Here is a 13,805-nt window from a genome sequence, read left to right on the forward strand (position 1 = left end):
TGAAGTTATAATTGTGATTAACTAATATGAATCTAGTAAAGTCAAAAAATTTACTAAATTATTATTTTAACAATATATAATCAACAAGATAGCTTAAATTGAAAAGAAATACTAAAAAAAACATAAGATAATATGATTTATAATAATATTTCAAATTAAATAATTAAATAAACTATTAAATAAAATAATACTATACATAATAAAAAGTATCAAACATTAGTTAGAACTATAATTGTTTTAATTAATTAAAAAACATAATAACTAAACAAATTATCATTTATCCATCCCTGCTAAGAGACAGACTAATAAAACTCCAAAAGATAAGATGATTCGACACGATTGTATAAATAATACCAGAGTTTACTGACATATAATTTATTTAATAATAATATTAAGTCCTGTAAAATCAGGAAGGCTTCATGCCGTGTTAGTAAAGGTTTTGGCAAATATCTTGGGCTCTTCTTTCATCAATTTGAGCAGAAACTCCTGAAACGCACCTCGAGCTGATTCTGTGTCCATTGGAGACCCTGACGAAACAGGCTGCATCCACCAAAAGAAAACATATATGCTGTGTATTAAATCTAATTTTTCATTTAAATTTAAACAGTATATTGTAAATTTCGATTTGTGGTTCATCTTAAATCATGTTAATAATTTATTAGACAAGAAAATCTAGTAATTCAGATGAACCATCTAAACAAATTAAAATTTAGATCTTATTTAAATATAAACAACATTCTGAATTTTGATTTGTTTAGATGAACAGTCTTAAAACAGAGTGATCACAAATGATCCATGTAAACAAATCAAAACCGAAAATATGATGTTTAAATCTGACCTGAATTCTCTGATTATTTCAGAGAATATAAAAACCTTACCTTCGTCTCCACCTTGAACACGTCATTTAAGGCCGTAGTGGAAGTCATTGCCGCCTTAAGCAACCCCAACACCTGCAATACCCACTCATGTTAATCCAGAAATCCAAGTTCTTAAATTAATAAAGAAAACGAATTAGCTAGAAACCATCGATTCCTAAAACAATGAAGAAACAGTGAATTTTATCAATAAATTATACCTCAGCTGCACCAACAGTGACATTTTTCTCTTCCAATTCGGTGGGCTCTTTCACTTGAATCTTGTTCCACAGATTAACAATGGTAGCGGTGGAATCAACAGGAATGACACTGAGGTCATCGGTGATCACAAAATTAGCACGCTTCTTAACATAACCCTGAGCATTCCCCGGTACAACAAGTTGCGGGGTCGATTCCGCGGGGCGATCGACAAAATAGACCTCCCGGTTAACATAGGATCCGCAGGGGCATCTGACGGCTGCAGACTGGGGGCTAAGATAGTGCTTGTAGCTTGTCGAACCAGCGTTACTGCACACATAATATTTGGGTGGCTCGGTAGGCTTAGCAGCAACAGGAGGAGCTGGGGCGTCAATATTGAGTACATCATTGGTATAGATGGTGGAGAATACTTTTTGGCCGAGGAGGACAGATTTATCGGCTTTAAACAGAGAATCTGACAGAGCTTCAACGCTGTTATACAGATTAGTTATACAGCAGGGTTTTGCAGTGGTGTCACTGCGCAGGGCAAGCTTAGCAATGACTCCGGTTGGAAGAGTTAGAAAGCTACAGAGCATATCAACGAAGTCTTTTCCGGCTTCTGCGTACATTATGCGCCGGTTTTTCTTACTCACCATCAGTTTGATGGTGAGGGAGGAAGTGGGCTTAGTGGGTGTGGGCTTGCTCTCATCTTTAGCTGCCATGGCAAGTTCTCTCGCTTTTCTTCTTTTTTCTTTTCTGTGTGATTTGGGTGTGAGGATGTGTGGAGAAATGGCTGAGTTGGGCATTTAAAGATGTGAAATTTGGAATCAAAACATCTTTTCGGTTGATATTCTGCGTGAAAGTTCCGCGCCCATTATTCGGTTTAGTAGTGCGGGATGGACGGTTTTCCTCGTACGTTGCAAGAATGCGAAGTTGCTGGCTGATTCTGATTTCTCTTTCTCTCATTTCCTTCGTTGCTTTTTATTCTCTCGCTACTGCAAAAAAAATTGACATCCATTGCAGTTTGATTCGGCACTCTGATTGCTTGTTTTCTTTTTACGTTTTACGTTTTATATTATCCATTAGATAGAAAGTTTATGCTGATATCTTTTTAGTTGAGAGTTGATGATTGAGACTTATCTATTTATTTCTGTATAATCATATAAAGCTGTTTAGAATTTGATTCTGATTTTAATTTTTATATTATTTTTTGAGGAGATTTAAACTTTGGTGGATGTAGCAACTAAGAAATATTCTATTAGGGATACACATGAAGTAACCAAGAAATATTCTATTAGGAACACAGATAAAATAATCAAGAAATATTTTCTTAGTGACACAATTGTATTCAGATAACTAAATTATAACCCTTTTATTTCATACTAAAGAATCAAATCTAGTGATGTTTAAATCTAAAAATATTGAGAGGATATCAAAACAGACTGTCATATGATTCCTTGTTTGTTCGTATTTCTAAAGGATGCAAAGTAAAGATTATTTCATTATTCTTATTAGTTGTATTCAGCCTATTAAATTACAACCTGTCTACTTCATACTAAAGAACCAAATCTAATGATGTGTAAATCTGCACATATTCCTAAGACATTAGACATAGATTGTCGTACATTGAGAATGCTTCGAATTTGATGTGATTCCTTATTTGTTCATGTTTAAAGGTGATACCAAATAAGGAAGAAGGTACATAAAATAAATAAGTAATAATCAACAAAGATCTTAAGATTATGAGTTTATTGACTGTCTTAATTTTATTTTTTTTTAAAGATTTAACTTTGGAAAAGGATTTTGTTGTAGATTCTATTTAAAATTTAATTACAATCTTTTTATTTCATACTAAAGAATCAAATTTAGTGATGTGTAAATCTATAAATATTGGGAAGATATCAGAAATAGATTGTCATATGATGATAATGCTTCAAATGTCATATGATTCCTTGTTTGTTCATCTTTTATTAGGATAAGAAATAAAAAAATATTCAAAGAATATTTCATTATTCTCATCAATTGTATTCAATTCATTAAATTACAACCCTTTTACTTCATACTAATGAATCAAACCTAATGAAGCGTAAATCTACAAATATTCTGAAGATATTAGAAATAGATTGATGTATGTTGAAAATAATTCAAATGTTATATGATTCCTTATCTGTTCATCTTTTATTGGGATAGCAAATGAAGAACAAGATAGAAAAAGTAAATAAGTAATAATCAACAAAGATCTTAAGATTATGAGTTGAAAGACAATATTAATATTGTTAAAAAATAATGTAGCTTTGAGAAAGTTATTTGATGTATGTATTGCAATTTATAATTTAAAATTGTGCTTTTTCTAAATAAATTAAAAATTAATAAGTTTCAATAGATTGTTAAGTCTATTTTCCTTTACAATATAATTGTACGTATGTATTTTTTCTTTGTTTGTTGCTTCAATTTATAAATTTAATTTATATTTTTGAAAATAATTCATCTTATTTTACATTTAGAATATATGATCTTAGTGTTTTGAATAATATTGAAAAAATTGGTGGTATTAATTAGAGCTTTCTAGAATTTAGAAGCAAGTATTTTTTCTTCATTTAAAATCTTTATATTTAAGCTAACATTTTGAAAAATGATTGGAGACATGTCAAGTAATCAAGTAATGTAGATGTTGGCTTAAGTTGATGATACATTGTGATGCTCTTATGATTTACTAAAATGATTATATTTTGATTTTAAATGTCTAAAAATGATTTTGTTGGCAAGAGACACTGCACAAGTATTTAGATGTTGTCATTGATGGAAACTCATGTCAGTATCTCCATTCGAAGTTCATGATTTATTCATACTAGAAGAGCGATTGAGTCTTGGTTAGGTCCAGTGAGATAGAACAGGACATCTGGCAGTATGCAGTAATTTGGTTGGCATTTCATTCCTATTGAATATCTTGTGTTGTGGATCTCAAGGAAGCATTATGGATATGTTATCTACCATATTCTGTTGTTTCTAGAGTGAGTTAGAAGATCCAATATACAGGTTTTTGGATAGAACAATGTTTTTCAGTAGTCTTGTGTGGAGAATTATTGTGCGGATTATGTGGATTGGTTTTGGTGGTTGTTTTTGTGTTTGAGGATGGTTAGCTGACATATGGGAAGTATGTGGACAATTATTTTTGGTCTGCATGATTATTTTGCCTCAGATTAAGCCGACTTGGTATACACATTTCATTTGTGTGTTATGTGTTTTTAGGTTGACATGTAGAAGATATAATTTGATGTTGCAGATATATAAGAGTGATTGATATTGTCATTTTTGGTATAGGTGGTGGTGTGGAAAGTGGTTGTGATCAGTTGGGTGCATCTTCACGTGCACAAGTGAAAGATTTCTACTCCAGAATATTCAAGAACAACATAACAGAGTAGTGTAGCAGAGCAATGTAAGATTATGGGTTGTGTGCTTAGCCGAAAATGTACCCTAGCATTTGTAGATGTTATTTTTCAGTTTAGACATTCCAATTATCTTTGTAAATATTTTGTAAGGTACTGATCCTTCCCAAGGTTGTATCCCTGTATCCCTTTGTTGCAATTTGAGCAATGTGTCTGAATGCATGTGCATTCCCCTTATGTAATATTTCTATCCTTCTGACTGCATGTGCATGAGTATATTAATATTGTGGGTCTCAATCACACCGTGGTTTTTCCCTTAACTGGGTTTTCCACGTATAAATCTGGTGTTAAGGTGTTGTGGATATTTTCTTTATGTGTTTGCATCTTTATTTTGTTGACTTGTGTTAGATGGTTGAAGAATCAAATTAATAATGTTAAAGATTGCAAAACACTTATTCACCCCACTCCCTCTCAATGTTCCTTTATTCCAATAGATTTAAGGTTGTACATCTTGTTGGAATTATTTGTCCAATTCCACAACCCCATGAATCCACAACAAGAAAAAAAAACTATTAAAAATGAAAATCAAGTAAGATAGATATGCTCAACAACCTGAGAATTGTATAGATGCACAAAAGATTAATGATACAAAATGAATACAATAAATCCTTTAAGAAATGATTAAAGAAAAAAAACCTTAAATCTGAACCCTAGAGCATGATTGAATTAGCTAGTGCCAAGTGTTACAATCATAATGAATGAGACCACATAAGCTATTATTATCATAATCTAATAAAAAAAATCTCAAGTTTATCTTAATTGAATAAAGTTAATAAGGACCTAATTAGATAATTAATTAGGTAAATAATAATCACTCTAACACCCACCTTAAATTTAACTTAGGGATAAGATAAAGAGATAATGATGAATGCAAACATGAATGGATGGATCTTGGCAATAAAACCTAACTAGATACCCATTTACAAAATAATGTAAACTCTCACAACTAGAGAAAATGATAAACCCAAATGAGAAAAAACCCCTCTACTAGAGAGAATGAAATATAAAGAGTATATGTGACTAAAAATGAAGGATTCAATATGTCCCCCCAAATATTGAATCGATCACATTACACATAAGTATAATGACTATTCCCCCATAGGAGTGAAAGGGAAAGATTATATATCATCCCATAATGAATAATCTCCAATTTTGATAGTGAATGCTTGAATATTGATAATGATCCAAGAGTAGAAAACTACGTCCCTCCCATTAAGAAACAACAATTCCAATGGCCAAGTTAGAGGCAACTACATGAGAGGAGATGAAAAGAATTGTCTTATGGTGTATGCAGTGGAAGGCTACTCAATTGTCCACATCTCTAAATCAAGATATGCCAAATCAAATAAAGTAAATCCAAAGAACTATGAAGAGGCTTGATGAACAACCTTTGAAGGCATTGATGAAGATGAGATGATAGGAACATTTAAGTTGTCATCAAAGAGGAAATGAATATCCACAAAAATGTCTCGAATGTTTGTAGTGTGTGATGTAACAAAAAACCCTATAATATCTAGCAAGTAATAATCCCACAATGCTAAAACTAGAAGGGAATACTTATCCTACTAAATTCAACCAATCTTTTGAGTAGGAGGTGGTACAATAGAAATATTAGGAACCAAGGTGCGTTGAGGGAAGCTCACAAAGGTAAAAGTGACCAAACCTCTCTACAAATATCTAATCCACTCTAGATGCAAGAGAGTGGGGACCAATCACTAGAACTAGAAGCTCGGTGGGAGAAAAATATGAGAACTCAAATAAGAAAGATGCATGGTCCATACTACCAATTGCAATAAACTCTCTAACATACAGATATTTGTTGGGCACTAAATTAGGGGTGAACTTGATTGTATTTCCTATCCCGCTATGAGTAATTTGATAGATTGAAAGGAGGGTAGAAGATGATGTAAGGAAACATATGGCATCTATTTAATGTGCTATCATCACCCTCTATAGACCCTCTCCTAGTAACACTCGTGTAAGCATTATTACCCATCAAAATGTGTAGAAAAGTAAGATTTTTGAAAGAAGATAACATACCCAAAGATGATGCCATATGATGATAGGCTCCTAAATCAATAAGCCACTTACTAGACTAAAGATGCATTGATGTGAAAAGGTTTTCTTTTCTTAAGTTTTATTTTAGTTTTGAGAGTAATTAATTTTAATTTCTAAGGTCTAAAGTGCACCTTTCATCCTTTAGTTTTTCCTCATTTTCATTTACTAAGATTCTCATTAAATGAGTCTATTGTTTATCTTCGATTAAGAAAGAATTTTAGTTTCATAGATTGAAAGTCAAGTTTTTGAATTCCTTACTTCTAAATTTTAACGATTTAATGCCTTTTAAAAAAATTTAAAATATTTATCCAAATATTTTAAATAATCCTTCAACTAATATTCTTTACATAATAATTTTAACTAATATTAATGCTTTGAAAAAAAATAGACTATACTAATCTCTTAATAATTACTTTTGAATAACCATAATTAACGTAACTATTATATTTACTTTAAAAATATAATTTTTACTATAGTATTTTTTTTATGATTAGTTTTGTAAATAAATTTAACTTTACTATTCTATTTGATTTTATAATATAATTTTACTTCTCTATATTCACTTTGTATTAGTGGTTAGTCTTCAAAAATTGTTCTCCCAAAATCCTTTTAACAACCCTAACTATCAGAGGATGAGTCAAATTCATCACTTCCTATAGACGCCTATCCTTGTTTTCTCCCAAACATGTCATTTGCCTTTTAGAGGCAACCAAACGGATAGGTGATTCCACTCCACCCTCTACTCGATAAGGATCCAATTTGAACAACTTGTGAACCAGCTTCAAAACTTCTAATTTTTTTTAATTCTAATTTTCTTTTATTAAATTAATAAAAAAACAAATGAGATAAACTTGCGAAGGAAGCCACCCCAATCATAACTCCACTTCTCAACCGTACCGCCAAATTCATACCATTAATGTCATTAAAGAGCAAAAACATCCACCAACTTGATTCAAGTTTGAAATCTTGGCTCCAAAAAACTTTCCTCTACTAAAAATAGCAATGTTAAACGTAAAAGAGAGACAACTCTACTAAAACCATTCCAAAATTGAAGAGGCTTCAATTCCAACAAAAATTCTTTGAGGAAATCTCGATGTTTGATATTACATACTTGGTAAATGCTCTATCCTTCAAACTAATATTATTCACATTATGAATTTAATTTATATTAATGCCTTTGACAAATAATAATAGGCTATACTAATCTCTTAATAATTACTTTTGCATAGCCAAAATTAACTTAACTATTATATTTACTTTTTACAAAAATTTACTATTCTAATTTCCCAATGATTAGTTTTGTAAATAAATTTAATTATTCTATTTAATTTTGCAATATAATTCATTAAATTTTAATTTAAGTAAACTATATTAATATAATTTAATCAAACAATGTACTTCTATAATACAAATCTATCTATAATCCTAAATGTCAATAATGAAGAATCTCCAATGTCGATAGTGAATGCTTGAATATTGATGATGATCTAAGAGCAGAAAATGACATCCCTCCCATTGGGAAGCAACAATTCCAATGGCCAAGCTAGAGGCAACTGCATGAAAGGAGATGAAAAGAATAGTCTTATGATGCGTGTAGTGGAAGAATACTCAATTGTCCACATCTCTAAATCAAGATATGCAAAATCAAATGAAGCAAATCCAAATAACTATGAAGATACCCGATGAACAACCTTTGAAGGCATTGATGAAGATGAGATTATGGTAATAATTAAGCTACCATCAAAGAGGAAGTGAATATCCGCAAAAATGTCCTAAATGTTTAGAGTGTGTGATGTAACAAATAACCCTATAATATCTAGCAAGTAATCGTCCCATAATGCTAAAACTAGAAGGGAGAAATTATCCTACTAAATTGAACCAATCTTGTTAGTAGGAGGTGGAGGAGGTGTTACAATAGAAATATTAGGGACCAAGGCGTGACGATGGATGCTCACATAGGTTCAAGTGACCTAACCTCTCTATAAATATCTAATCTACTCTAGATGTAAGAGAGTGAGGACCAGTCAATGGAACAATCTCGGTGGGAGCAAAATATGAGAACTCATATAAGCGAGATGCATGATAAACACTACCAATTGAAATATTCTCTCTACAATGTAGATATTTGATAAGCACTAAATTAGGGGTGAACTTGATTGTCTTTCCTATTCCACTGTGATTAATTTGGTAGATGGAAAGGAGGGTAGAAGATGATGTAAAGGAAATAAATGACATCATTTAGTGTGCCATCATCAACCTCTATAGACCCTCTCCTAGTAACACTTATGTAAGCATTATTACCTATCAAAATGTGTAGAAAAGTATGATTCTTGAAATGAGTTAACATACCCATAGATGACACCATATGATGACAAGCTCCTAAATCAATAAGACACCTACTAGACTAAATGTGCGTTGATGGAAAAATCAAAAAAGGTTTTTTTGTGAACTACCAAGGAACCCAGAGGAATTACAACTAAACACTAGAAGAATATAGCAAATATTTTTTTGTTTCTAAAAATAATAATACATTAAATAATCTTTCAAATCAACACATTACATATTATTATCAATACAACACAATAACAAAGTATTTTATTAGTTAGCAGAAGACTTTTAAACACTATCCATACATATTCCTCTATGGGTTCCCTAACATCGCTACTAGCAATACATCAAAACATGAACTAAATAACATTAGGATAATTCAATAACGATATTATCATTTCATTTCATTATATCACCAACATAATCATCTATAACTATGCACATTCTTATTACCAAAATAAACGAACATCCTTTCATTACCTCCCATGGCCTAACATTAAGCATTCATCACTATATTCATCTTAAGCACCAAATTAAGTATTTATAAGATAATCTTTCAACGAAGTAGGGTGGCTGCAAGAACTTGAGTCCCACTTTTGGGCAAAAAGTGGAAGTGTTTTCTCTATTTTTTTTTAATTTTATGTTGATTGATGTCAAAATTTGAGGCACTTAGAGATTGAATTTCAAAAAAAATCAATAATTGAAACTGTAGTGCTCAGAGTTTACTTTTCAAATATGTAATTTATTTCAATACCCACATGGTAGAAATCATGTTTTAGTATGCATGTTTAAAAACCACTTTTCCAAAATGCGTGTTTAAGGACCATACCACACATGTGTACGGCCACCATTTTTTGACGCAAATAAATGAATTTTTGCAAATCCTTTTGGGAAACGATACCTAAGACACCAAATATTGATGAGAATATTTTTTGTTATTTTTTAATTAAATTTTTTTTTTGTTATTTTTTAATTGACAATAAAGTACATTTTCAAAACATCGGGTGTATGGCCACCATAATTTTGATGAAAATGTCATATTTTTAATTTTTTTTTTAAATCTTCAAAATAATTTTATGTAGATTGATGTCATATAATTTATTTTCTAAAAACCTAAAAAAAAATGTTATTAAAGTTTTACTGAACCTCAGTATTTTAGGTTTACTTACCACTCTTGACTAATAATAATGCAAAAATAGTAAAAATAATCTTATCATTATTAAATTTACATTTTTGAAGTCAAGACACTGATCAATCTAATGGGTTTTCGTTTCATCAACAAATTCGATTAGGAAGGCCCTCAAAAAATTAGGCCAAGGCAGAAATCTGATATTCTTTTGCCTTAGCCATTTTTTTGTAGGTCCAAGCATAGGCTTGGTCCCACCAAGCCTAACTTGAAGCCAAAACCAAGGCAGAGGGTTGTTTCCCACTCCAACTTTTATGAAACGGGTGCCCGTTTCTCCTTGTACCGTTGAAAGTGAAACGGGAACCCTTTTTTAGAAACGTGTACTCGATTTGAAAACGAGCACCCGTTTCATTCAAATAATAGGCGCCCATGTATTAAAAGATCCTTTGGGCAAAAAATTTGCCCACAAGGACAAATTTCAATCATTGAATGATTATGCAATCATTATCCAACAAGTTTGATCTGTAGAGAGAATGTTTTGCTAAATAATTCTATTTTCTTGTCTTGTTATCAATTTGATGAGGAGATCCATTCGAATTTGAATTTTGGTGCAGCCATGGGATCAAATCAATGCAAAAAGAGGCGAAGGAAGGTTCTGACAACTGAAGACATTGCAGCAAAATAGAGAGAAGGAGACAAAACGTCAACGAGAAAGAAGAGAAAGAATTAAACAATTGAACAATGTTGGAGCTTCAAGTTTAACAATCATTTCAGAAGACATGAACATCGAGGACACCATAAATGTTGAAGAAGGAAACACGGTAGAAACAAATTTAGGTGCATCTTCTAATCCATTATTGGATACAGGTATGTCTTCACAGCCCATGTTAATTCTCATGAACAAATTGGTGATTTAGTAGAAGCGGGTTACTCATTAAAACAAACCCCAATTGAAAATCAAACCCCAAATGAAAGTAAAACTCAAATTGAAACCGAAATTGAAACCGAAATTGAAACCCCAATTGAAATTAGAAATCGACCGGCAATTGAAATCAATAATGTGGATGTAGACATGGAAATACCAATTGAAAAAGAGACATGTTTGAATGATAATTAAATGAATGAATAATTTCAAATTAAAAGTGACGTGCTAGACAATCTTCCTGGCTTGGTTTCATGGAGATAGATTAGGACACATGGAAATAGATTGTTTAGACAATTTTTTTATAATAATAGGTTTGGGTTTCAATGTCAATTAATATTACAACTAATTAAAATAACTAAAATGTGGAAAGTGATGAAGAAGTTAGGCTTTTATGTCAAACCCAAGAAGAAGGATGAGTCTTTAAAACAAGTTGTATTGACTGTCTCTAGCACCTTTGATACAATCGGAAAGAAAAGTCATTCTAAAGATAGGAATGCGACATGACGAGCAATAACAATGACTTTAGTAAGCAAAATAACTGGTAATAAAAGAATGATGACTAACATAAGTGGATATCTTAATATTTATTGTCAAACTTTGTCAAGATCTGTAAAGAGATGAGTTAACTTTGAAAGTGATCCGGCAAACAATTTGTGGACTTTTAGTGGTAGACTACCAAAGTTTGATATGAAACTTATTGGTGAAGTCAAAAATTTGATTGAAAAATTCTAGGCATGATAATACGAGAGTATCACCTAATGCTAGAGATGTGCTTAAATTAAGAGTTTGGCTAAAAATTCATGATCCACATCCAAAACACCTTTTGGACATGACTCAAACTGAATTGTACAATTGTTTTTGGGATGATAAGGTGTTAACTATTAGCATTAGTCAAAGGTCTTTTGAAAAGTGTAAACCTTGGTATGTTCAGATTAACAAGGAAAGAGTCACATGTTGTTGCAAAACTCATGTTCAATTTCGTGACCATTATGATGTATTTCGATATATACATTTTACCATGCATAGTAATGAAATATTTCAAAAATGTGGTATAAATATACCACCTAAAACTATAAAGGAATTTATATCAAGTTTGTTTTGCAATCCACCTAATGAGCAATATTTTATTTCCAATGCATGTCTTTCTGGTGTATGTGATATATGTGGCAATCTTGCATTGTTGGATGAATATTTGCATGAAAATATTTCAATTGATTTTGGACAACAATTACTTGATGTAAAAAGATTTAAAACTGTTGAGTATCCATTGAAGGATGGAAAGGTTGGAAGACGATGCGATCTAATTATTGAAAAAGTTAGTGTTCATGCATTTATGAATGAATTTAAGAGTAAGATCATACCTAAATATGTTAAACACTCTCAAAATGCTAGATGGCTCGATGGTTAGTTTTGAATATGTAAGAATACATTTCCTGTTGGTAGTACACTTTCGGTCATTGACTTTGTAGAGAAATACACGCTTGCACCACAAGATGAGGTCCAATCATAATATTACAATTTGGTGCAAGTAGCAATTTTTGTTCATATTGTCTATAGGCATGCACCTGATAGTACATAAGAGGATCGTAAAATTTTGAGAGAGTACCATTTCTATATGAGTGATAATAAATTATACTCATAAGAGTTTGTCTAGTATAGCTTCAAGACCTTTTATGAGAATTTGAGGGAGAGATAAATTCAGATGACACAACATCTAATATGGTCAAATAATTGCACAAGGAAATTCAAGAATGCTAGAATGTTTTATTGGTTGAGTAGGATACATAAGCAAACTAATATCAAACACATGTGGAGTTTTTTTGAGGTTGGACATGGGAAAGGATAACATGATGGTGCTGGTGCATGTGTTAAGAGAGCCCTTTGGAGAGAGCAACTCAAATTTGAAGAAAAAGCTAAATTTAAAAATGCAAGTGCAATTGTGGATTGGTGTAGTGCAACTTTATCCATAGGATCAAGTCAGAACTCTACAATCAGACGTTTCTTCTGGCTAGTTGATGAGGAGAATATCCTTCCAAGATATGATTGTGATACAATCAGTGGGTCAGCTAGATGGCATTCATTTAAGAGATCTAATTCTAACACTTGGACTATATGGACTAGGGAGCTTGCATGTTTTTGTCAATTTTGTGTTGTAGGTGAATGGGAAGAATGCGAGAATATGGAATGGGTTGAAGAATGGAAAAAAAAATACTTAACACCTAGTGAGACACAATATCAAGATGTTACAAGAAATGAAGACCCAGATCATGTATTTGCATCAGAAGATTATGATCGTGTTTCAGACCTCATACAACCTGGTAATTTAATTCAATTTCTTGTTTATAACTTTAAATTATATTATTTATGTATTGTCATATAATTTATGATTGTATTTGAACTATAAATTCTAACAGGTTTTATTTCTACATGTACTTAATTTTGTTTTCCAAGACATGTGTATGTTGTTGTTGCACCTGAGGATAATGATGAGTAGACTGAGTATTGGCTAGCTAGATGTGTAGAACCTAAGAAAAATTTGATATGTCATCAAGTACATGATGATGGTTTTCAGTATCCAGTTGGGTCAATTGTGGTAGTTGGCACATGGCTACACAAATGCCTAACAAGAAGGAATGGCATACCAGTTTATGAAGAGTACCAATCAGAAAAGAAGATTAAACACTATTCTCATTTCGTGATGGCAACAAACATCAAATTAGAAAGATACAAAGGGAGACCTGCTAATAAGGTTGTGGGATGCAAAATTCATCTTCTATTAACAAAGCAATCAATTAGAAACAAGGGAAATCATGAATCCCTATCCTAATCAGAATTTAACAAACAATACAATGAAATAACGCAATTAAGAA

General features: G+C 31.6%; 1 protein-coding gene across 1 annotated transcript; it reads right to left on the reverse strand.

Annotated features, from left to right (window-relative positions):
* Nucleotides 1–321: 321 nt before the first annotated feature.
* On the reverse strand, nucleotides 322–1,840 carry LOC131079211 (uncharacterized). Its single transcript, XM_058017116.2, has 3 exons — nucleotides 1,076–1,840; nucleotides 879–950; nucleotides 322–540 (listed from the first exon to the last, which is right to left on the reverse strand). The coding sequence occupies exons 1-3, from the start codon at nucleotides 1,772–1,774 to the stop codon at nucleotides 418–420; spliced, it is 894 nt and encodes a 297-aa protein (XP_057873099.1). The 5' UTR covers nucleotides 1,775–1,840; the 3' UTR covers nucleotides 322–417.
* Between the last annotated feature and the right edge of the window lie 11,965 nt (nucleotides 1,841–13,805).

The sequence above is a fragment of the Cryptomeria japonica genome, chromosome 11 (genome assembly GCF_030272615.1).
Source record: "Cryptomeria japonica chromosome 11, Sugi_1.0, whole genome shotgun sequence".
NCBI lineage: Eukaryota > Viridiplantae > Streptophyta > Pinopsida > Cupressales > Cupressaceae > Cryptomeria > Cryptomeria japonica.